Genomic DNA, 26,508 nt, shown 5'->3' on the forward strand with positions numbered 1-26,508 from the left:
TGAAGCAGACACAAACTGATGCATGTGTTGTTTTACAACATTGCGACCTGCAGGCACTCTCTAAGGCAAAGTGGTTATGCCAGTGGCAACAATGGGGATACATAGGGCCTCATTACACGGTAGGCGGTAACCATGGTGCTATTAGCGCCATGGTTGCCGCCGGTATTTTACCGTGTCCGCCTTGGTGGATGGTGGAATTACCGCCCTACTCCAAGGTGAGCGGGGGCGGTAATTCCCCATTCACGAAGGCACTTCCCCATTCCCATTTTTGCCCCCATAGGGCTCAGTGGGAATGGGGAAGGTGCTAAATACGGTACTGCAAATTGCGGTACCGTAATTAGCACCAAGGTCTCTTTGCGGCACCCTACTTTAACGGCTGGTACAACCAGTCGTTAAGGTCGGGTCCCGCAAAGGGAACTCGTAGTAAGGTGGTAAGGGTTTACCGGTACCGGTGCCCTAACCGGTACCGGTAAACCCTTACTGCCTACCGTGTAATGAGGCCCATACTCTTTCTGATCACCTTGAGAAGGTACACAGAGCGCTGAGAACAGAGCTGGGTCCCAGGCCTGGGGAGGCCCGCTCCAGCCAATTAGGGAACACAAATCCAGGGTTGGATGGCAAAGGACAAGGGCCAATGGTAATCCTGTGACCATGCAACAATGTAATAGATATCAGTCTTTTGGAGCTGAGAGCAATCAGACTAGCGCGGAAAGCTTTTATGCCCTCTGTGTGAGGAAATAATGTCCTGATAATGACGGACAATACAGTGGCCATGTACTACCTCAACAAAATGGGAGGTGTAGGGGCACTCCTACTCTGGTTCTGGGTAATTCAAGAAGGAATCCGCCTATCGGCAGAATACCGAGCCGGAGAGGGGAACACGGCGGCGGATGCTCTGAGTAGCCAGAGCACAGTCTCCCACGAGTGGGAACTAGCTCAGGAAGTCCTTCAAGAGATTTCCACTCTTTGGGGAACCCCTCAAGTGGATCTGTTTGCGACCAGTGTTACCCAGAAGTGCAAACTGTACTGCTCCAGGCAATTTCCCCCAAGAAGAGGTCTAGGAGACACGTTTGTGGTGGACAGGGAGTTTCCACTCCTGTGCTGGTTTTCTCCAGTCCCTGTCACTCCTCACATGATCAGGAGGTTGAGAAAGTTCAGGAAACACCTGATCCCAATTTCCCCAGATTGGGCCAGGAGGATGTGGTAACCAGACCTTCTGGACATGTCCATCTGTCCTCCAATGCGTCTTGCACAAAGAGAGGACCTTCTCTCGTGAGAGGAGGATCGGGTTCTCCATCCAGAGCTCAAGACACTCAACATTCCCGCTTGGGTTCTGAGAGGCTGAGATACGAGGATTGGGACCTCCCAGATGACGTAATGGAGATTTTGCTTTCGGTCAGAAGGCCAGCAACAAAGTCTTTGTACCATCGCCGTTGGAACAAATTCTGCAGCTGGTGCAAAGACAAGAATGTAGACCCGTTTCTGTGTAAAACACCAAATGTTTTATCCTTTCTACTATCTTTAGCCAATCTGGGGCTCCAGATTGGTACTATTAAAGGCTATTTGGCAGCACAGTTAATCTTTAAGCACTCGTCAGAGGAATGTTCTACTGGTGACACACTTTCTAAAGGGGCTCACCAATGTGTTCCCCCCATCTCTTTTCCAGGTTCCAACTTGCAACCTTAATCTGTTATTAAAATGTCTTATGTGTGCACGTCTTGAACCTTTTTTTTTTTTTTTTAAATATTTTATTGATTTTATATTTTGAAAAACAAACGCACAACACAATACAACTGTTAATTATTTACAGAAACCACACAAGAAAATACAAGAAAAGAAAAGAGAGAAAAAAGGAAAAAAAAAAAAAAAAAACCCACCCCCCATCAAGCCAGAGCCGGCTTCCTTATATCCTCAGTCGGGGCACTGTCAGGAGAAAGATTGTCCGTTGGCACATCTTCAGAATTCTCAGATTCGTCCGAGCCCTGTTGTGGGTTGGTTATAAAGGCCACCAATTGTCGCCAGGCCAGCAAGGGCCCTATCTCCTCCTCGCCCCCTCTAGTGACTGCTTCAAACCAAACCACGGATTCAGCCTCCGCCCACCTCATAAGGTCCGCCCACCATAGTTCCACTCTCGGCCTGCTAGCCGATTTCCAGTTCATGGCAATCCTGCGTTTGGCCAGAACATATGCCAGGTCCCTCAGCTTGCTCAGGTGCCTAAAGTGACTGGGCCTGGGGAAGATCCCAAGCATACATGACCAGGCAGATCCCACGTCCAACACCACTCCCCCACTTGCGAGCTTCATCTTGACCTCCTCCCAAAATCTATGCACTTCCGGGCAGGCCCAAAACATATGTAGCAACCCAGCTTCCACCTCCCCACACCTGGGGCATTTTTGAGTGATCGAGCCTCCGAACCGTGCGATCCTCTGGGGAGTCAGGTAAGCCCTATGAGTAATGTAGAACTGGAGTTGTTGGAGCCGTGCATTTCGGGACACCTTTTTATGATATCCCAGGACCCTCTTCCACTGACCCTCCGTCATGAGTTCACCCATTTCCTCCTCCCATTCATGCCTCAGTTGGGGCAACTCTTTCCCAACCTTCGTTCTGAGGAGTTCGTATATCCGTGATATTTCATGCCCACCCTCTGAGACATCATACATAGTTTCAAGGGTGGCATCAGGATCATCTGCCAGTGCCGTCTCCGGCCATCTCTTTCTTACTCGTTTTACTAGCCTGGCATAGGTGATGTACTGGCCTCTGTGCACCCCCGTCTCATCCTGCAACTTTTGAAAGTCCAGCGCCTCCCCCTCTCTCCATATGTCCCCAAGCGTGGCCAGGCCCACCAGCTCCCAGTACCTACGAACAGAGTGAAACAGTTGGGTGTCGTTTTCGCACAGGGCCACCAGCGGGACCTGCCAAGATAGTGGTTCTGGCTCCCCCATCAATTTCCATGTTCTGTGCCAGACCTCCCATCCCAACCTCAACAGCCACCCTCTTCCCTTCAGTTTATTCCTTTGTATCCACACCACCTCTCTCAGGAAGTATGGGGCCGCATCCTCACGCAGCAACCTAGATTCCGCCGAATCTTCATCAGACAACCACCTGGCCACGTACAACAGTTGTCCCGCCAAATAATATAGTTCGAAGTTGGGCAAGCCTATACCCCCCTTCTCACACGGGTTCTGGAGCTTCCACAGGGCCACCCTATTCCTGGAGTTACCCCACACGAAGCCCCTACACATACTATGAAGTCGTACAAATAGGCTCTTAGGGATCAAATACGGGACGTTCACGAAAAAATGCAGGAGTCTTGGAAGGACTACCATTTTCAGCAACGCCGCCCTCCCCATCATGGACAGGGGCAATCTGGACCAGAATGTCATGCTGTTCTTGACCCCCTCTATGGCTCTCTCTGTGTTATGCTTGTGTACCGCCTCGGGCCGGTGGTAAATATTTACCCCCAGGTACCTAAACGTGTCGGTCCGCCATGGTATTGGCAACACAGGCAGCCTCTCCAACGGGACGTCCCTGTACCCGCCCAACGGGAACAGGCTAGACTTCCCGGGGTTCACTGATATGCCCGAGAGGACGGCGTAATGATCCAGTACTTCCAGTACGTACTGCAGGTTCTCCTCCGGGTAGCGGAGGTACAGCAGCATATCGTCCGCATAGAGAGATGTTAAGTGGCTGCCGCTGGCAGTATTAATGCCCACCTCTCCGTATTGTTGCCGCAGGCATATCGCCAGTGGTTCCAGCGCAAGTATATATAACATGGGTGACCAAGGGCATCCCTGCCTGGTCCCCCTACTAAGCTGCCAGGCATCCGAGATTGTGGCCCCAGTCTTGACCCTAGCCACCGGGCTGCTATAGAACAACTGGACCCATCTGATATAACCGGCGCCCACGCCGTATCTTTGCAGGGCCGCTTTCAGCCAAGGCCATCTCACTGAATCGAAGGCCTTGACCGCATCCAGCGATACCACCGCCATCTCGCCCGTGTCGTCCTTAGTATGGTCAATGACATGGTGCAGCCTCCTATGGTTATCACTGATATTCCTGCCTGGGACATATCCCGTTTGATCCGGGTGGATCAGCTTGCCAATCACCTTCTTCAACCTGTTGGCCAGCACCGCCGTGAGTATTTTGCTGTCCTGGTTTAGCAAAGACAGAGGTCTATAAGATCCACACTCAACAGCCGCCTTGCCTGGTTTCAGTAATGGGACAATCATGGCCTCGCGAAGGGACAACGGGAGTTCACCCTGTTCGTATGCCTCGTTAAACAAGGCCAGCAGTGGCTGCAGCAGCTCCTGCACGTACGCCTTGTAAAACTCACCAGGCAGGCCATCCGCCCCAGGTGCCTTACACGTGGGGAGGCCCCGGATCACCACCTCCAGCTCATCAGAAGTGATAGGGGCATCCAGTTCCTCCTGCTCCAGGTCGTCTAGGGTGGGGAGACCAATGTCTTCCAGTGTGTTCAGGATGTCCTGGCTCCTGTCCTCCCCAGTGTCCTCATACAAACGTTTGTAGAACTTGAGGAATTCCTCGTTCACCCCATCCTGAGTGTTGCGAAGGCCACCGTCCTCACCACGGATCTCATGGATAACCGCTCGGGGGGGACTCACTCTTGTACAGCCAGGCCAACAGTCTGCCTGGCTTGTCGCCCCCCGCGTGCAGCCTCTCAGTGTATTTCCTATGGTTCAGTCTACATAGTCTGTCCCAAAGAGCGCTGCACGCCACCTGAAGGTCTCTCATCCTTGTCTTGTCTACCTGTGTGGCATTCTCAAGACGAGCCAGGCTCTCCAGTTCCCTTTCGGTGTCCCGAAGCTCCCTCTCGATACCCCCCTGAAGACCCTTGGATTTAGAGATGGCCACACCGCGTACCACTACCTTAAAGGCCTCCCACAGAGTTCCCGTAGAACGCACACTGCCCGTGTTTATCTCGAAATATTCCCCGATGGCAACCCTCAGGTCCTCCCGGAAACCCTCATCCTGCAGTGCTTCCGCCCGGAGTCTCCATGTGGGGACCCGAGGCCTAGGGGGTTGGTGTCGCCACTCTACCACCAGGGGCGAATGGTCCGACAATACTCGAGCTTTGTATTCCGCCTCCACTATTTCGCTCGCTACCTCGGCGGTTCCAAACACATAATCCAATCTCGTGTATGAGTCGTATGGCGCCGCATAATGCGAATACTGCCTCTCCGTGGGGTGGAGTCTCCTCCACACATCCACCAGTCCCAAGTCTCCTAGCAATGTCCCGAGCGCCTTGGCCGCTGGCGACACTTTCCTTTTGGTGTCTACAGACCGGTCAATTTTGGGATCTAAGACACAATTGAAGTCCCCACCCCACACCATCGCGCCCCCTATCAAGGGGCCAAGTTTGCCATAGAGGGATCTAAAGTAGGCTGCAGTATCATGATTGGGGGCATACAGGTTGAGGATGTGTACTTCCCTGTTCTCTAGGAGTCCCGTTATCGCCACCATTCTACCCTCCGGGTCCACTATCGAGTCGAGCACCCGGAACGGCACATGCGGCGCCACCCAGGTGATGACCCCTCTAGCATACGCCGAGTACGTGGCACCCACTACCTTGCCCTTCCACTTCCTTGTGACCACCTCCAATTTCTCCCTAGTGAGGTGGGTCTCTTGTAGTAGGGCTATGTCTATCCGCATCCTCTTCAGGTATAGCATGACTTTGTTTCGCTTGAGGTAACTATTAAGGCCTCGGACGTTCCAGGTAACTATGCGAAGACTATCCGATGCCATCGGTTTGATCTGTATTCAGCCCCGCCCTCCCCACAATACCCCCTTGGTCTAACACTCCGCCGGCTCTTCCGCCCTTGATCCCCATCCCCCCTCCCTGTTTACCAACAACACACCACAGCAAACAACCCCTCCCATCCCAACAAAGGCCCAGCTCCATCCCTGGATCTCAGGCCCACCCGCGTCTGGTCCTATCCCGTTTGCAAGGGATAGGACCCCGCGGGGCGTCGCCGATCTAACAGCGACCTAACTAACTAGATATATTACTATTGGGGACAGAGGAAGCCTCTTGGAGCTCGCAATCAAGTGACCACGGGTAGGCACGCCCTACGGGCCAGCCAGTCAGTACCACATCATACGCATCACATATCGTACCAATGACTATATTCAAGTCCCAATGTCTTGGCCCTGTTGCCCCAGGCAGCCCAGCCACAAGCTACTTATCTTCCGTAGTCTCTGCCTAGATGTCCGATTATTGAGGACTGCCCAGCGCGTCTAGCCAGTCCATCGCCTCAGTTGGTGTTTCAAAAAACAGGGATCTGCTTCTGTAGAAGACTTTCAATTTGGCCGGGTAGAGTAGCATATAGCGATGGCCAGCTTCACGAAGTCTCCTTTTCACCGCTCCGAAGTGCATCCGACTCCGCTGTACTTGTAGCCTGTAGTCTGGGTAGGCCGTAATCTTGGCCGATCCTCTGTCAATCGTTCCCCCTTTTCGAAAGAATTCAAGAATCTTTTCGCGGTCACGGTAGTTCAGAATTTTCGCGATCACCGGTCGCGGGGGGGCCCCGGGAGGCGGCCTCCTGGTTAGGGCCCTATGAGCTCTCTCAACTGCAAACCCCTGGGTCAGTACCCCGCCTGTAATCTCCTGCAAAAGCATGGATTCCACAAATTCCGTCGGGTCAGGCCCTTCGGTTCCTTCAGGTAGGCCCACGATACGGATATTGTTGCGTCTGGCACGTCCCTCCGCCTGCTCCGCTCTGTCCTCCAGGTTACCCACCCGTTGCACAAGGGCGTGTAGCTCCTTTTTATGAGCAGCGCAATCTGCCGTGTTCGTGGCCGTCTCCTTCTCGATGGCCCCCGCTCGTTCCGAGACCGCCCTCACATCCAGCCTAAGCAGATTCACCTCCTCCTGGACGGCACCGATCTTGAGGTTTAAGCCTTCCTGTAGTTCCTTCATGGCGAGGCCCAGCTTGGCCTCCCATGACACTTTTAAGTCCGCAATCGCCGCCAGCACCTCCTGTATCGTGCCAGGTGACTCCGCGGTCGTCACGGGGGTCTCTTTGATCTTGCCTCCTTCCGCCCCTGGGGGGGACTTGGCGTAGGCCTCCATCGTGGGCTGTTTGGCCTTGGGTTTAACACCTCTCGTGGTCATAATGTTGTATAAGTCGGCAGTCACCGAGGGGGAGTCACGCCACCCAACGTCCAAAGCCTGACCCACCACACCATAGGGCATCCAACACGCCCGGAGCACTCCGACCACCAGGCCCACGGTCCTGTCGCTACATCCACATCCGTTCGACACCCCCGCTCGCTGGGCCACCGTGCGTCCTAAGCGGCACTCATATGTTTTAGTCTCCGAGCAGAGGGACGCAAAGGTCCAGCACTCGTGATCGCGACACTGACTTCATGATCCTCGGTGTTCGCAACGTGTCGCCGCCATTTTGTCTTGTCCGCCTGCCCAGGGCTCGTCCCAGTCAATCACAAATATTTCAGTTTCTGAGCCCTCTGGGCGTCCCAAACTTTCACAGGATGCAGTGGTGGCATTCACACACCTGGACATCGATTTCCAACGTCGGCCGGCCCCCGTGGACGTGCCCCTCCATCAGGATCAAAACAGGATCAGCGGAGCTCCTCCAGAGTGCGACCTCTTACATGGCCGTCCAAGCCACGCCCCCCGCACGTCTTGAACCTTTAAGGTTGTTAACCTTTAAAACCATTCTCTTGGTAGCTCGGGCACCAGCCCGTAGAGTGAGCGAGTTGCAGGTACTTTCATCTAAGCCACCCTTTACTATCTTCCAAAAGGATAGGGATGTTCTGAGGGTTAAGCCTTCATTCTTACCCAAGATCATTTCTGACTTTCTCTTAGGACAGAACGTTGTTTTACCTTCTTTCTATCCCACAAATCTTCCTGGTATAAGGAGGAGGAGAGATCTCAGAGCTCTGTGCTTTTATATATCTAGACTGTCAAAGCTCTGTTTTTATGACAAGCTTTTCATTGGCTATACAGGCAACAAGGTGGGTCAGGCTGTTGCAAAACAGACCTTATGCAGGTGGATCATTCTGGTAATTTTGGAATGTTACAGACTTGCAGGCAAGGCTCCTACGGAAGGGTTAAGGGCCCATTTCACCAGGGGCATGGATAACTCTACAGCTCTGCAAAGGGGTGTACCGATTAAAAGTATTTGTGAGGCAGCAACGTGGTCTACAATTCACAGGTTCACAAATCATTACTTCCTGGAATCTTCCCTCGGTCAGGGTGGGAGCTTTGGAAAAGCTGTCCTGCACTCAGTTCATGAAAGCCTTTAAGGAACTGAAATTCTTACACCCTCCATCAAATCCAACACTGCTTTGGGAGTCTATCAAAGATGAGGAATACGTGGGAGGGCACAATCCATTCGAAGAACAAGTTACTTACCAACTGTAACGTTCTTTCGACTGGATGCTCCCCCAACGTATTCCTCGTCGCCCTCTCAACCTACACCACAGTAGAATTTCCCATGCTATTACAGCTTTCGTTCCTTCAAGACTGAGTATGGTCATTCCCGTGGTTATGCAGGTATTTCTTCTGTAAAACAAAACTGAACTGAAGCCAATGGGCGCTGTACGTGCTATATATCATCCTCGAGTCAACGCCATCGACACACAGCACCCTCTGCCGATTTTTCTTTTTTCTTTTTTTTACCTAAAACTGGATATTGAATATCAAAGGTGAGGAATACGTGGGGAAAACATCCAGTCGAAAGAACATTACCAGGGGTAAGTAACTTGTTCTTCTCAGCCACTCCAGTCCTCTGTTGTGATGCTGGCAATGCATCGGAGGGACAGGCCCTCTGTATCCTTGCCCTTTATTGCCTTTCATTGTGTGTTCTGTCATGTTTTCTGTGCAGGAGTTCATGTGGGACTTCTGGCGGTGCAGCTCTCTCTTTTGGTTTGGTGTACAGACCCATGGGATACCCTTATGGCACCCATGGGTGGGGGCACAACTCTGTGCCCCTAGTGTATGTTTTTGGGCACCTGTGTTTGGCCCACAGAGCAGGGTTGGGCTGGTGGCAGCTCCTTGCTGAATTTGACCGGTGCTCTGAGTATCCTCCATTTTGGGATACCCAGGCCCTGCCTTTGGAATCAGTTGATTCCTGATAGGAAACAAGATGGCCCCTGTGGCCTCTTGCTTTCTATTGTTTTCCCAAAGTCCTGGGAAGCCCTGACTCTGTCCCTTCCACCTGACTGGCTGTTGGGTGGAAGTTCCATATATGGTGTTATTGTGAAGTCCAGGCCAGACTGGCTGGAGCCTTCCCAGTGACTGTATGTTGTGGGTACACCCTGTGGGTGGGACCTGAGTGAATGGAGTGTGTAACGAATACGCATTCTGTGTTGTGGATGTCTTGTATCTGGTGTTTGACACAATAACTGAGACAGCCCTGCCCGAAACTGGTATGAATGCATTGTGGAGTGTTGAATGGCAGGGTACATGTCCCAGTACGCATACATTGTTGCGAGTGTCTGGAGAGAAGTGAATGGCCTGAATGCACTATGCACCTGATTGGATGCCTGCCTGCCTGCATGAATGCCCTTCTGACCGATTGGTTGCCTGAGTGTGACCCAGCAGAATGAATTTGAGATCAACTAGTATATCTGGGGGCCTCTCACTGCTAGAATTCATGTTCAGAAGCTGAAGAGTAACTGGAGTAACTGAAGCTTGACCTTGAAGCCATGCTGGAAGAGAAGAATTGCTGTTGTCCTTCTTCATCAATCTGAAAGCTGCTGTGTCTCCAAGGACTGACCCAGAGAGGACCTGGTAAGGCGCCCTCTTCCCGAGCTACGAGAGACCATCGTGCACCAGCTGATCTTTGCCAAAGCTCCCTGGTAGACAGACCTACGAGAGGCTGCCAATCGGAGATGGGGACTGTTGCGGAATCCCAAAGAGGAGCACCCAGACTGTTGTCCGCCGCCGTCGCCGACCGGAACCACTGTGCTCCCATTGCTTAAGAACTTTCAATTTACGAACGCGCTCGTCCACACCGCTGCCCGCATTATCCCGCCGGAGAAGGCCAGGCCAGCGATGCGCTGAGGAGCATCTGCCGGTGGGTTTCCCGCCACCCAAAGACCACAGAGACACCGACGACTCGACGCCCTTGCTGGGCCACAGTTCTTCAAACTCTTTGCAGTCCAGAACGATCGACATCGAGGTGCCCCGCATACCTCTTCCTTGCAGGACATTTACGATTCCCCGTCACTTCACTGCCGTAGTTCACTGTGTTCCTCGCTGGACGTTCGACGACCCGTGGCTCCTGCCTTAAAGGGAGTGCACTCAAGAAGGGCCGTCGATTTCCCGGTGAGGAACTCTACAACACCAGGTACTTTGGGTTTGCTGAACTATTGGAAAGACTCTTGTGAACAATATATGGACTGGGCTTGTGGTATATCTTTATTCTACAGGTTGCTCAGGTGGAGGGGGGTCTCCACACAGAGCTGTGTCTAACGGTAGGGGCCAGTACTCTGCCAATTTTTCTAACCAACTGCTTTCCTCTTATATCGTTTGTTGGTTTCCTTTACGAACTGATTTGTGTGACATTTAACCGTACAGTTGATGCAATTTAAAGAGATCTAATAGTAATTGTGGTACCACGTAGAACTGTATATTTACCATTGTAGATCTACTGAGCACAAAGTGAGTTATCGTGATATTGTACATAACCTTGAATATTAATTATATAAAGACTGTTTTAATTAATACAGTGTGCGGACATTTGTAGTCCCCAAGCCCCCACATTCCTTTGTGGGGGCTTGGGGACTACAATGTACTTAAGAACCAGCCTTCATCACCTCCTGAGAAGCTAGGCCTTGATTGCTCGACCACGATACCAATAATAGAGAATCTTGGCTGGGGTCCTCTGTGCCTCTCCTCTGCTGTATAGAGAGCAGAAGTACAGACCCCACCTCCGGTTTTTACATCTGTGTCCAATCGTCTCTGAATATTCACTGTCTTCTAACACTCATGCTTCGTGCTCTAGCCCCTCAAGCTTTAAAATGCCCATTCTCTACCCTTTATGCACACCCTAACGAGATGTGCCCTTGGCGGGTTTGGTATGCTGTTGATTGGAAGGAGTTTGTTGACGTAAATTTGTCAGTCTGTGCCACCCCACCCGCCCACTCGCTGCCAGGCTGATAAAGCCTGCATAGAGGCCAGTTGCCATCTTGGATGTCTGATCTGAGCATGCCAGCTGCTGGATCAGCATCACTGAGCCTCTGCTTCCGTGTGCAAATGCAGTTGTCAGGCCCCAGGATCATGGGTGCAAGCATTGCCTCTCCCATTTGTTTGGATGAGAGGAGAGTGTTCTGTTCCATTACTCAAACCAAGGTCAGTTTAAATGTTCTTCCACATGACATTTCTTTCTGCACACAGGAGCCTAGGATGCCCGAGTGGTTCTCGTGTCTGGAGCCTCAAGGGGCCTCCTCAACACTTCCTCGGAACCAGGGTTCACTATGGGGTTCAGAAGTAGAGGCTTAAATGGCCTCTGTGGCATGGTGGTTAGCCAGGGGATCTTCCCCACGCCATGTATGGGCCCAGCTTCACGTGGCGTGTGATGGCACATTTTCCTCTTTGTAACCTGATTATCCAGGTCCAGGGAGACCACTTCATCATAGTGCTGTCCTGGCGATGGAGAGTCCCTGTTCAGAGTAAGGAAACTGCCGGGTGCAGTCGGTGCCCAGTAAAATCACAACAACACTGCAGCGGTACCAGGATTACCACACCAACCAGGGCTGTGATGAGAGGCTCATCCCAGTTGCCCTCAGAGCTCTACATCAAATAATCACGCAATGTACTTATTAATCACCCTCTAACATACTGTGCCCTCAAGTGAGGCATGTCCTTAAGACTGACGAAAGGAGGAGCCATTGAAAGAGACTAGGGTTAAATGATTGGTTGATGGGCTGTGACACATGACCACGAGGTTTGTGGGAGAAGTAGTTCAATAAGTCGTGAAAACCTAAATGAAGTGTTGTGTGCGTAATAGGACAGTCTGTGCCTTCAGATAGCATTCTTCCCAGGGGCTTATTCAACAACAGTAGTCCTTCTTCTAGATTGTCACAAGTTTAAAAGAATAAAAATACATTGTAGAACAATGCCTCTTTTTTTCTCTTTTCCTCTGTTTCTTCCTTCTCTTCCGTGGACACGTTGAAGATTACAGAAGGCCTTCAACCATCTGCTAAGAATTTCCAGAGTGACGTGGGCCAGGTGAAGGCCAATAAAGGGCAGTACTGTTCAGTCCAGGATTGGGGCACCTCCATGGAGCAAATGAAGGTTGAAGAAGAGGGTCCATCTTCCAGTGATTGGCTGCACCCCATCATCCAGGTTAAGGTTAAAGAGGAGAAAGAGGAGACTTCCTGGAATTGTGAGAGCTCCGAGGATTGGGTGACAGTTGTGGTTGGGCAGGAACTACCTGCCCAGGATTGTAATGGATCAATGAACCGAGTGAAGACTGAGGACGAGCAAGACGGTTCGGATGGAGAACTTCAGAAGTGTTTGAACTCTGAAGATGAGGAAATATTTGCCAGAGATGCTCAGGACTCTGAAGGAAGGAGGATTGAAAGCTCGGCACCAGGTGAGGAGTAAATGCATTACATTTCTGTATTATGCTTTTATGTGTTGGCTTTTTCTTGAGACAAAGTACAGTAATCATGTAATTTTAGAGGGTAGCACAGTAAGTTGCATGACCGAGAACAGACTGAGAGGCAAACACCTCTTCTCATTTCCTTTGTAAAAGGTGGCTATTCAAAGTAACATGGCATTTATACTGTCTATTGAGCACTCATTGTGCTAGGTGTAACCAATGAGTGCTCATTTTCAGCCATGTGTGGACCAATAAGCACTCAGTAGGAGGTAGGTTTTACCATTTTCTCAGTCCAACCATTGCAGCCTCAAAATCTGCGCTTGTCGCTAGGCAAACGCGAGTGATAATTCTTGATGAGTAAGAAATTCTGGGCTGTGCACATCTAGCGAATTGGGGGGGCAAGTGACTTTGAATGCCTGACTAGCAGCTTGCAACTTGAAATTCCTGACTAATCACTCAGAAAGAAAAGTAGTGACATGTATTAAGAAGTAGAGTTAGAGGGAGGGATATGTTTGACCACTTGAGGAGGCTTTTCCCCCTCGAAGGCCATTGGGCAGCCATTTGCAGTGGAGTGAGAGCACAATGCACTGCCCTACTCTTCAGGTTACCAGCCCCCTATCCCTCGCCCGGCATAAGGAGGGAGGACAAGTCCTCTAGGGCCGGTCCTTCCCATTACAATCCTAAATCTGGAGAAGGTGGGTTAGATCAAGTGACAGCAAGTTTGTAGTTCTACGTATTGAAGGAGTAGTGTACTTCAACCAGAAACACTGAGGAAGTGAGTACACAGAAGTCAATAGCAGGTGTCGTACATTAGGAAAATGCTGTGGAAGAACTTTCCCCACTTTAGGCGTGGAAATCAAATGAAGTTTATTTCGGCAAGACAGCATACCATAAAAACACTACAAATGACATCATAATATCCATAAAACATTAAAATCACCCTTAAAACCTCAGAGCAGAACTGTGAAATCATGAACAGTCACAATTAAATAGGAGTTCTCTTAATGACGAGGCACGCTTTAGGAACGTCACAACGGCCCACCCCACCTGAGCCGAATCTGGCCGTAAGAGATAATACAGTGCAGGCTGATAACATCGAAAGCCCCGGCCCTGCAAAACAGGCTTCAATGTTTGATCTCTGATCAGTGCAAAGATAGGACAACACAGGAAAAAGTGAGCTAGGTCTTCTTGAGACACCCCACAGAAGGCACATGACTGATCCACTCTCCCTTTAGACCAAACCAACGTTACGGCTCTCAGATGTATACAGTTAAAACGGGCCCTTGAGACGGGAAAGCGATGGGACGGGTAATTGGCAAGGCTCAGATATTTTTGATGGTCGAGGGACGTAATTATCAGAAGAGTCCTGTTAGCTGGCTTCATAAGCTCCAAAAACTCTATTCTGGTCAATCGCAGACCTTGAAGCCACGAGAGACAGCAGAGTTGGCCTATGGTTTTGATAATCTACCCCCGCTTCGACAACCTTGTTTTCACATATCTGAGCCATGGGAGTTTTGAGTAAAGGTCTCTAGACACCAAGCAACTCATTCCTTCCTGGGTCAAAAAAGCTTTAGTGTTCCCCCAAATTCTGAGCCAATGGCTGGCCGATACGGATACGGCCAGATCACCAAAAAACCGACAGCCAAACTCTTGATGAACTGTAAAACTGGGGGTAGACCCATGCAGCCCTAAAATACTCTGGAAATAAGTACATGGATCAGGGACAAAATATGATATCATACATATGGTAATCCGAGTGACAGGAAGGACCCAGAGTTGCTGTTAGCAGAATAGAGTGGAGCTGGGGGATGGGGAGAATTGTGGTGACAGATTACGGGACCTACTTTGCTTCTTTTGAAGTGACGCGTGAGTAGTGGATGTTATAGTTTTGAAATAGGGAGGTAAGGAGTTCCTGTGCTGGGGTAGAGGGGGAAGATGTGAAGGTGAGCAGGTGCACAGGGTGTCTGGATCACAGTGGCGCTGAATCAGAGGATGCAGGAAGGGGAGTAGCGGAAGATACTGTCAGATAGATATTAGAGTACAAGCTTGTGTTGTCATTTGTAAACGGGAGTTTGAAATTTCAATAGGACCTGGTTCTGCATAGACCTCCAGCCAGCGTGGAGGTGATGAAGTTGGGGAAGAGCGGGCAAGATTGTAGATGATGCAGGGTGTGAAATTGAGTATCTTGTGTAGAGGGAAAAAATAGTAGATAGGGATGCCCAAGAAAAGTGTTTCATTGGTCCCTTTTCAGCAAGCCTGGGGGAGGATTAGCAAGACAATGCTGCTCGGTCGATAATAAACCTGGGGCGCCACATGGGTGTCATAGTCAACTTTCAGAGGTAGAGCAAGGATGCGTTGCTGATGAGCGTGTAAGCATGCAGTCTTTGTGGAATGGCATAATTCCAATGGACTGGGAACCGAAGGTCTGCTAAAAGACATGAGCTGGCCCATTCTTAGAACAACAATAGGAAGTGAGGCTTCTAAACTGGCAGCAATAGCACTGGCCTTGCTCACCAGACCCCTCAATGTTAATGCAGATAGCGTCAACCCTGCTAGTTTCTATGGCTATGCTCCTATTAGACCATTCCCACTGCAGTGATGCACTTAACGCTCACCTGTTTATTTGATTTGCCCTCAAGCCATCCCTGGAACACTTACTTCACTCTTTGTTTGTAGCAATTGTTACACAGCTCTAATCTGCCGACTTTGCAGGGAGGTTGCCCCATGTCAGGGTGTTTCCATCAAACTAGCCTGCAGTCGTCCCCTTACATGGGCTGCCATACAAGCTGTGTGTGCCACCAGAACATAGGGTGGCAAGAAAAAATAAAGTGCAAGCCACACAAATGATAGTGTGGCAAAGTGCTGTGTGTAACTAACCTGTTCTTGAATCTCCTCCAACCCTCTTTCCTCCCCACTCTCCTCACCTGATTCAAGGTCTTTAAAATTGTAGCTGTCGGTGGGACAGGTAATCCTTTTCCCTCTTGTGCAAGGTATCCCTGCCTCGGGAGGAAGCCACAGTGAATGCTAGTAAACAGCAGTCCTGGGGCCCCTTCCCGTGGTCAGGCCGTGTAGAAGGGAAAAAGCCTTTGCGGGTGGAAAAAACCCTTCTGGCGAGTCGGAGAGCTGAGAGACAGTGCCTGCAGTCCGTGTTGGTCCAGGAGCTTGGAGATGGTCGAATTCCTGGGAGTCGGTGTGCCGGAAGAGGCAGGCTGGAGCTGGTGAGTGAGCGGAATGGGAACCGCTGTACTTTGAAGTGTAGCTGGGGGCCACACCAAGCGAACGCCCAATGCAGAAGACAGGTACTGAGCTGGAAAGTGAGCTGAAAGGACACCGCTGTCCTTAGACGAGAAGCGTGGAGCCGCCCAGAGAGGATGACTGCAGGTGGAGGAGGACAGGGAGGAACAGGAGCCTGCTGCAGCAAAGAGGCTCGGGACGTGGGAAAAGAGGAGGGAGTGCCGAAGTAAGGAGGAGCGGGCAGAAGTAGAGCGAGAAAGGATACGGTCCGCGAGAGGGCCTAACCTGAGAGAAAGAGATGGCCAAAGGTGGCCAAAACAAGAAACATTATCGTCAAAACCCATAGAGAGCGAGAACGCCAAGCAGGGGTTGCAACGCGACGACCACTGGGGGTGTGGAAGCTAAGTACCTCCCAGCGGTCACCATGTTGAGAACCACTAGACCGATAACCTGCGCTGGAGGAGACATGACAGAACTATCCGCTCCATCTCCTGCAGCGCAGCCGCCAATGCATAAGTAGACGGCAAGTGCGTTGGCGGATGAGAGTAACAGTCAAACATCAGACCAAAAGCTCATTTTGGGGCCTTAGCTATGTTTAGGTATGACTATAAAAACCTTAGTCATGCGCAGGGGCTCAACCCGGACTCCGTACAAAGAGAATACGCTGTAAACACAAGGGCGGTCGATGAAGACACGGAAAACACTTGGTGGGGTAAGGACATAACATGGACGGAATACCCACCCGAAGAACAGGTGTAGAGACGAGTAACCCTGGAAAGAACAGTAAAAGCGGGCAAGTTCAAGTGGAAGGCAAAGAAACAACGGCGGAAGTGCTAGCTGATAGAAAAGGCAGAGTCTACATTACAGCCCCAGCCGAAAGGAGAGAGTGGGTCTCAGTGCGGCGAGCCGGAGATAGATGGTAGTTAAATGGCAGGGACACTGTCACAACACTGGGACGCTGGGAAGGGAGAGAACCCCATATGAATTGCCATCAGAATGTCGTCGAGTAAAACGAAAGAACACACGAATACTTGAACATCATGTAGCATTTAAAAATGCTTATTGTAACTTACCCATAACACCTGTCATGTTTTTCCAAAAGGCAGTCCCCTCGAGTCACCCATGCTGATTCCATTGTGGCGGATGGCATTCAGGAAAGAAGGGGGCGGGGCTTGGGTGGGTTTATCAAGCAAACACTGTGTGGTGGGCCCTGATTGGACTAGAGGACTCCAGCCCCTATTTAAGGCAAACAGCAAGAAGGGACTAACGGACACTTCTCCCTTCTGTTGCAGAACAGAGACGGAGGCGAAGAAGAAGCTGCAGCGTTCCATTGGGCTTACGAGGATTAGTCCCAGGTTCCTGCCCTATCCTCTAAGAAGCCCAAAAGCTAAACTAACTTTGGACTACATTAAGGAGAATTAAGATCCTGTCATTTTTTTCATTTAAGTCAATAAAGACTACTTTTTCTTTGAGAAGAACACCAGTCCAGCGTGTTCCATTACATATTTTGATGTCAGAAGTGGGATTGGAGAATGCCATGGAGGCCACCATAAAAGCCGTAACTGATGGACAGCAACAGCTGCAACAACCAATGCAGGTCCAGGCACATCAAGCGCAGACGGTCCGGCAGGCGCTACAGCAGGTCATACAGTTGCAGGTGGCAACCCAAGATGCCCTCAAACAGATCACTGAAACCATGGCAGTAACAAGGGGTACAAGCATAACCCTGACCAATGTCCTACAGAGGTTTCAGCAAGGAGAAGATCCGGGGTACTTCACGAATTTCGAAAGAGTGGCACGAAATTCCCAATGGCCAGTGGAAAAGAGAGGGCACCTCATTGCTCAGTTATTGACGGGTCCCATGCAAGGGGCTTATCAGGCTGCCAATCCAGCAGGAGATGCAACATACGCAGACATTAAGAAAACCATCTTGGAAAGGATGGGTGTCGACGAAGAGGCTTTTAGGGCCAGGCTAAGGGAAACCCGACTATGCAACGGAGAAACACCAAGACAATTATATTATAGAATCCATGATCTAAGTCACAAGTGGCTAAAGCGGGTGCAGGAAATCATGGACAAAATCAAACTTGAACAGTTTGTTGAGGGACTACCAGCGACGATGCAACAATGGGTTTGCCAACACCACGACCTATGTTGGCTGAAGCCATTGGGGGTCATTACGACCCTGGCGTTAAGGGTTTAACGGCACCGTAAAAGGTGTTGGCGCCGTTAAACCCTTAACGCCTGATTACGAGGTCCCTTTGCGGGACCCGACCTTAACGGCTGGTTTTACCAGCCGTTAAAGTAGGGTGCCGCAAAGGGACCTCGGTGCTAATTACGGTACCGCAATTTGCGGTACCGTACTTAGCGCCTTCCCCAGTCCCATTGAGCCCTATGGGGAGAAAATGGGGATGGGCCATGGTGAAATGGGGAAATACCGCCCCGCCAACCTTGGAATGGGGCAGTATTTCCCCCATCGCGCCTTGAAACACTTGTGTATAGGCGCGTTACAAATACCATATCATATCATATATCATATCATTCCACCATGGCGGACTCGTTACAACATTGGCACCAACCATGGTGCTAATAGCACTGGTCGTAGTGGACTATGCCACTAGATACCCTGAGGCTTTTCCTATGAGGGGTTTAAGTTCAAATCGAGCATGTAACCAACTGGTTGCATTTTTTGCCAGGGTAGGATTACCAACAGAGATCATGACCGATCAGGGACATAATTTTGTGTCAGGGGTAATGCACAAAGTGTGCCAACAACTATGCATTAAACAAATACGTACTTCCATTTATCACTGCAGACTGATGGGTTAGTGGAGCGGTATAATAAAACAATCAAAATGATGCTAAAAAGGGTCACAGCACCTACTGATAAAGATTGGGACCGATTGTTGCTTTGGGTGTTGATGGTGTTGAGGGACACCCCACAGTCATCCACAGGGTTTTCTCCTTTTGGGTTATTGTTCGGGCATAGACCCAAGACCATGCTCAACATAGCCAAAACCGAATGGGAAGAACAGGAGGAAGAGACCCACCTCACAGATTACGTAATAGATCTGAGAACTCATCTTACCAAAATGCGAGAACTGGCACGAGAGAACCTCTCAGGAAAAATATTATAACAGGAATGCCAGGGCGAGGACTTTTCAAGTGGGTGACAAAGTAATGGTTATGTTGCCAACCACACAAAATAAGATGTTGGCCCAATATCGAGGACCTTACAAAATCTCAGCCGTTCTAGGCCCCGTGAACTATCTGGTGGAACAACCAGATAGAAAGGAGAAATCCCAGAACTACGATATTAGCCTCTTGAAGGAATGGAGGGAAGCTGAAACAGATGGACAAAGCGTAAATCACTTACAGGTGAAAGGATCAGATTCAGCATACAATGCGGTACAGTGGGGCGCGCAACTCAGCCCTAACGAAAGAAAGGAACTGGAGACACACCTCCAATCAATGGAACACATGTTTTCATTCTACCCTGGAAGGACGACCATGGTGGAACATGAGATCCATACTGATCCGACCCAAACAGTTCGGATTCGACAATATAGACTACCGGAATGAAAAAGAGCGGCCATACAAAAGGAGGTGGAAGAGATGTTACGCCTAGGAGTTATCGAGCCATCAACTAGTCACTGGTCGTCGCCAATCGTACTGGTACCCAAACCAGACGGCTCAACCAGATTCTGTATGGACTACAGAAAATTAAATGTAATCTCGACATATCAAGCCTACCCAAAGCCCCGGATTGATGAACTGTTAGAACGGCTGAGCTCAGCACAATATATCAGTACGATCGATCTAACAAAAGGGTATTGGCAGATTCCCTTAAGACAGGAGGACAAGCTGAAAACTGCTTTTTATACACCAACAGGCCCATACCAATTCACCGTGCTGCCTTTTGGCTTACACGGGGCACCAGCAACTTTTCAGGCCTTGATGAACAAGGTTGTAGCCCCACACGCCCCGTCTAGTTCAGCATATCTGGATGACATTGTTTTCAGCCGATAATGGGAAGATCACTCAAGTCACCTGGAAAAAGTGATGTCTGCTCTTGAAGAAGCCGGACTACACATCAACCCAAAGAAAACCATATTAGCCTCAAGGGAGACGAAATATTTGGGTTACCTGGTGGGCCGAGGAGTCATAAAACCCCAAGTGGACAAAGTGGAGGCGATCATGTGATTGGCCATGCCAAGCAACAGAAAATAGATACAGGCATTTTTAGGATTCATAGGATACTACCGAAGATTCATACCTCTATTTTCCAGCATTGCCATTCCACTGACCGAAGCCCTTAAGTCTTCATATAAAGGGGATATTTTAGAGGACCCCTCTGCCCTGACAGCCTTCCAAACCCTCAAAAACCACATCGCAGCCCTCCCGGTTTTGCAGTGCCTGGACTTTGAGAAACAGTTAGTTGTACAGACGGATGCATCCGGTACAGGTTTAGGTGCGGTGCTGTCACAAGGCACAGACGAAGACCTGTATCCAGTGGCTTTCATTTGTCGAAAACTCCTACCACACAAGCTGTCGTATTCAACATTGGAAAAAGAGTGTCTGGCCATAAAGTGGGCCATTGAAAACCTCCGGTATTATTTACTGGGAAGGACCTTCGCGGTTTTCACAGATCACGCTCCCCTACAATGGTTGGCGGTGCACAAAGACTCCTACCAGAGGGTTTTGTGATGGTTTCTTACGCTACAGGCATTTTGCTTCAAGAACATCCATAAACCAGCTTCCTTTCAGGTTGTTCCTGATTATCTAACAAGAAGTCTGGATCGGCCCGACCGGCACGATTCCTCAGAGGGTGTGTGTAAAAACCTTAGTCATGCAGAGGGGCTCAACCCAGGCTCCGTACAAAGAGAACACGGTGTAAACACGAGGGCGGTCGATGAAGACACAGAAAACACTTGGTGGGGCAGGGATATAACATGGACGGAATACACACCGAAGAACAGGTAGAGACGAGTAACCCTGGAAAGAACAGTAAAAGCGGACGAGTTCAAGTGGAAGGCAAAGAAACACCGGCTGAAGTGCTAGCCAGGGGAGTTGCTAGGTCTGGAAAAGACCTATGGCTAAGTTGATGTCGGAACTGTTGGGACTGGGGGCTAGCTAGTCTTTTGGCTGAAGATCCTGAGATTCTATCCGGGGCTACAACCAAAAGATCAGGGGCTATAGCCCCCTTATCCCCCCCCTAGCAACGCCCCTGGTGCTAGCTGGCAGAAAAGGCAGAGTCCACATTACAGCCCCAGCTGAAAGGAGAGAGTGGGTCTCAGTACGGCGAGCTGGCGATAGTATGGTAGTTAAATGGCCGGGACGCCGTCGCAACACCTGGACGCTGGGAAGGGAGAGAATCCCATATAAATTGCCATCAAAATTTCGTTCCGTAAAATGAAAGAACACACGAATACTTGAACATCATGTAGCGTTTAAAAACGCTTATTGTAACTTACCCATAAAGCCTGTACATGTTATTCCAAAAGGCAGTCCCCTCGAGTCACCCATGCTGATTCCGTTATGGCGGCCGGCATTCAGGAAAGAAGGGGGCGGGGCTTGGGAGGGTTTATCAAGCTTACACTGTGTGGTGGGCCCTGATTGGACTAGGGGACTCCAGCCCCTATTTAAGGCAAACAGCAAGAAGTGACTAACGGACACTTCTCCCTTCTGTTGCAGAACAGAGACGGAGGCGAAGAAGAAGCTGCAGCGTTCCATTGGGCTTACAAGGATTAGTCCCAGGTTCCTGCCCTATCTTCTAATTAAAATTTTGTTCTTTTTTTCATTTAAGTTAATAAAGACTACTTTTTGTTTGAGAACAACACCAGTCCAGTGTGTTCCATAACAATGACATTCCAAAACTTGAGAGAGTGAGTTGCCTAAAATGTCTAACACAATAAACAAAATGAATATACCTTCAAAAGATAAAAGGTCATAAAACATTCTAACTGAGAAAACTCTGAATAATTGATCTGCTTCAGCTACTTACAAGTAAATGGCAGCTAAAGACTACATGCGCGGGTCTTCTGCAAATATACCATTCCTGTGCGCAATGAGTAGAAGAGTTCTGTGGACAGTACCTCATTTATTTATGTATTTATTTGAGCTCACAAAACCCGGAGGCATCTAGGCGCTAGTTACAGGAAGTGCATAGTACATTAGAGAAGTGCAAGAGTACTTGTAATTATTACAGACAGTGTAGGTGAGTGTGTACAGATTGGCCCTGCCTCACCTCATGGTGCGGGGGCAACATCAAATGTACAGGTACAAATAGGTAAGATGTGACGTAATATGGGACTAAGTAAGTGATGAGAAGTTAATAGGCATAATGTCAATGAGGGTGCAGATCACCTCTCCAGCGGTGGAGCCGAGTAGTAAAGCATGGTGCCAAAGTCAATGGCGTAATACCCGCATCCAAAGAACAGTAAGGGCTGTTGAGGGAGCCATCTGTGCCTTCAAGGAGTGAGAAGAAAGGAGAGAGCAGCCTGCTAGGTGCCACAAAATGGGCATGTTGGCGAACAAGTGGTTGGATTAGCATATAAGGGAAGTGAGGAGAAGAGGGAAGCCCCGTGCTGCCGGAAAGCCCGGGACAGACCTAGACAGACGCCTTGATGGGGCTGCTGGCAAAGCCTGCCGGCTTCAGTAACAGGAGGAGGTTCTTCCCACAGCCTCCAATCATGGCAGGCATAGGCTGTCCTGTTGCCCAATGTAAAAGAGTTCAAGACATCCTCCGTATCAGAACACCATAGCTCCAAGTGAAACTCCGGGGGCAGTCCAGGTACAGTCGGGCTTCCCCCTCTCTCTACTCCCATTCACCTTCCAGTTTGCCTTCCAGTTGGCAGCAGTGCCGTGGTGGAACACAATTACTGTAGGGTGGGAGCAAGCTGAGAAAAGTACACAGTGCAGCGGATCAGCAGGCACAGCTGAACCAGCCTGCACTTTGCCCTGCTCCGCTGCAGCACTGGAGCTGGTATCATAAAGTAAAACATGCGCAGGAAGGAGACCACGCCCACTTTCTACCTTGTGGTGCTGGAACAGCTCGCTCTCGCCCCGCTCCACTCTGTTGTTCCGCTGTGGCACCGGGTCTGCTATTATAAAAGAAAACCAGTGCAGGAAAGAAACAACGCCCCAGCTTCTCACTTGTGTTGCCAGAACAGCCTGATCTTTGTCCCGCTCCACTATACTCTGCTGCGGACCCAGTGTTATAAAGCAAAATGGGGTCAGGAAGGAAGCAATGCCCCTGTTTCTCCCTTGTGGTTCGGAACAGCCCGCTATCTGCCCCACTCCACTATGGATCGCTGCGCCTCTGCGGCTGGTGTTATAAAGGAAAACAGTCTCAGGAAGAAATCAACGCCCCACTTTCTCCCTTGTGGTGCCAGATTAGTCCACTCTCTGCCCCACTCCCCTCTGCTCCAATGCTGCACAGGGGCTGGTGTTAGAATTGAAAGCAGGCGCAGGAAGGAAATAACACCCCCCATCACCCTACTCCTTTGTGGTGCCCGAACAGCCTGCTCTCTGCCCGCTTCGCTTCAGTGGTATGAATAATCATTTCCATCAATAAGGTATCTGGGTATCCAATTTAATAACTCAATTTGTGAACAACCGTGGATCCTCCATCTTCAACAACCGATGACACAGTTTGCCCTACAAGGGGCCCAAGATTCTCAAAGACCATGGAAAATTCACCATTGCACCCGTCTTGACATTTTACTTGCAAAAGATTGTTCCCTCGATCATTTTTGGCGCCAAAGCAGGCTGCAAAATCGAAGCTTGTATTTGGCAACAGCTCGAAGGGCGCTTTTGGCGCAGATTATTAAACTTGCCAATATATTTCTATTATTGCGATAAGGCATGAATTAGCATTCAACTCCTTGTCCGGTCCTGTGGAAATCGCTTGCAGCCTTGCGTAAAATGTTATTGTGCCCACCAAACCCGGCCTACCTGATTTTTACTGGTGGGAGCGACCGGTCGCAGTCTGGTCTCCTGCAGCAATGGAACAGTCGGTTATCTAACATCATGTCCGCTGCACACATCAAGATACCTGACTTGTTGAATCGCCCACAAATTGCTAATAAAAAATTGGAAACCTGGTCCTGGATAGTTATAGTGGAACAACGTAACAACCTTCATTCCACACTATATCTGGGTATCGCCAGCAACAAATTGAATACTCCATCAAGATACCTTCTACATTGCTCTTAATGCCATCATCGTCATCAATTTTTAAGACTCAAATTGAACGCCCTGAAGACAAAAGAAAATCAATGGCATCGACAAGACAAAGACGTGGAAGACAATCTCTGCCGATTTAGCAGACAAGAAATTGAATCCTCTGAACATCTACCAATTCGTTGTGCAGGCACTCGCGATCATCGAACCTAGTATCTGGGGATATTTGCGCCATTAAACAATGACATTGATGCTTGGTGGTCTTATGTAGCCTCAGGAAACAATATAAAACGTACCTGTGCAGTGGTCGACTATATGGATTCTATCTTAGCGATTGAACTCAAATGAAATAATCCTGGGCTGTGAGACATTCAAACCGAAGTTTCATATTTGTCATGATCGTAATGACTTGATGACTAATTGGAATCCCCGTCTTCTTAATTCGTTCAATGGGAGGCAGCTTCCAAAACTAAAGTGTTGAATTGAGTGGGAAAGTAGAGGATTGAATGTATGAAACAAAAGTTTAATTCTTAGGTCTTAAACTGAAGTCTTTTTCAATAAAAAAAAAATAAAAAAATAACCATTTCACTTTGGCAACCTGGCAAATGCAGAAAGATCCTTAGGACATCCTTACAGGGACCTTTTCTTTGATAAGCGCAAATTCTTATTAGTGGTGGCATAGACTTGAGTGATGACGAGTTTCAACACCTTTTATTCCCAGTCCAGGAATTTAAAAGGACTGGTTCCAGATGGAACAATCAAGTCACCATTTGTGGTAGTTCAGAACTCCAGTGGCTGGGAGTGACCTTGCTCAGTAGGCCTTGAAGTTTTCAATGACTGGTTCTGGTTATGGCTGAGCTCCTTCCTGTACAATGCAGCTGGGAGTGACTTAAATGAGTAGGCCTCAAGGACTGCTTTGCTCGGGTCTACTGTGCTGCTGGGAGCAAAAAAGATGGAAGTGGCCTAGAGAGCTGCTATGGCTGGGTTCCCAGAGCTCATTCTCTTACAGTGCTGCTGGGAGTGACTTAGCTTCTTAGGTCTTCACAGCTGCAATGGCCAGGTCCCCAGAGCTCCACCCCACACAGTGCTACTGGGAGTGAATTAGCTTCTTAGGTCTTGAGGGCTGCTATGGCCAGGTTCCCAGAGCTCATTCCCTTACAGTGCTGCTGGGAGTGACTTAGCTTCTTAGGTCTTGAGAGCTGCTATGTCTGGGTCCCCAGAGCTCATTCCCTTACAGTGCTGCTGGGAGTGACTTAGCGTCTTAGGTCTTGAGGGCTGCTCTGGCCAGGTCCCCAGAGCTCATTCCCTTACAGTGCTGCTGGGAGTAACTTAGATTCTTAGGTCTTGAGAGCTGCTATGGCCCGGGTCCCCAGAGCTCATTCCCTTACAGTGCTGCTGGGAGTGACTTAGCTTCTTAGGTCTTGAGGGCTGCTATGGCCGGGTTCCCAGAGCTCATTCCCTTACAGTGCTGCTGGGAGTGACTTAGCTTCTTAGGTCTTGAGAGCTGCTATGTCTGGGTCCCCAGAGCTCATTCCCTTACAGTGCTGCTGGGAGTGACTTAGCGTCTTAGGTCTTGAGGGCTGCTCTGGCCAGGTCCCCAGAGCTCATTCCCTTACAGTGCTGCTGGGAGTAACTTAGATTCTTAGGTCTTGAGAGCTGCTATGGCCCGGGTCCCCAGAGCTCATTCCCTTACAGTGCTGCTGGGAGTGACTTAGCTTCTTAGGTCTTGAGAGCTGCTATGGCTGGGTCCCCAGAGCTCATTCCCTTACAGTGCTGCTGGGAGTGATTTAGCTTCTTGGGCCTTGAGAGCTGCTATGGCCAGGTTTCCAGAGCTCATTCCTTACAGTGCTGCTGGGAGTGGCTTAGCTTCTTAGGTCTCAAGGGCTACTATGGCTAGGTCTCCAGAGCTCCACCCTGCACAGTGCTGCTGGGAGTGACTTAGCTTCTTAGGTCTTGAGATCTGCTATGTCTGGCTCCCCAGAGCTAATTCCCTTACAGTGCTGCTGGGAGTGACTTAGCTTCTTAAGTCTTGAGAGCTGCTATGGCTCGGTCCCCAGAGCTCATTCCCTTACAGTGCTGCTGGGAGTGACTTAACTTCTTAGGTCTTGAGAGCTGCTATGGCTGGGTCCCCAGAGCTCCATCCCACACAGTGCTGCTGGGAGTGATATAGCTTCTTAGGTCTTGAGGGCTGCTATGGCCAGGTCTCCAGAGCTCCACCCCACACAGTGCTGCTGGGAGGGACTTAGCTTCTTACGTCTTGAGATCTGCAATTGGCCATGTCCCCAGAGCTCATTCCCTTACAGTGCTGCTGGGAGTGACTTAGCTTCTTAGATCTTGAGAGCTGCAATGGCCAGCTCCCCAGAGCTCATTCCCTTTCGGTGCTGCTGGGAGTGACTTAGCTTCTTAGGTCTTGAGAGCTGCTATGGCTGGGTCCCCAGAGCTCATTCCCTTACAGTGCTGCTGGGAGTGACTTAGCTTCTTTGGTCTTGAGGGCTGC

At 49.8% G+C, this 26,508-nt stretch overlaps 1 protein-coding gene across 1 annotated transcript in view; it reads left to right on the forward strand.

Annotated features, from left to right (window-relative positions):
• The window catches only part of LOC138489502 (zinc finger protein 345-like), a 124,781-nt gene that overhangs the window by 55,856 nt on the left and 42,417 nt on the right, over window positions 1-26,508 (forward strand). Inside the window, exon 2 of the mRNA XM_069617244.1 lies at window positions 12,164-12,584. Coding sequence (XP_069473345.1) covers window positions 12,164-12,584 — 421 coding nt within the window. The remainder of the gene's footprint in view (window positions 1-12,163; window positions 12,585-26,508) is intronic.

The sequence above is a fragment of the Ambystoma mexicanum genome, chromosome 9 (assembly GCF_040938575.1).
Source record: "Ambystoma mexicanum isolate Mex_15411 chromosome 9, UKY_AmexF1_1, whole genome shotgun sequence".
Classification (NCBI taxonomy): domain Eukaryota; kingdom Metazoa; phylum Chordata; class Amphibia; order Caudata; family Ambystomatidae; genus Ambystoma; species Ambystoma mexicanum.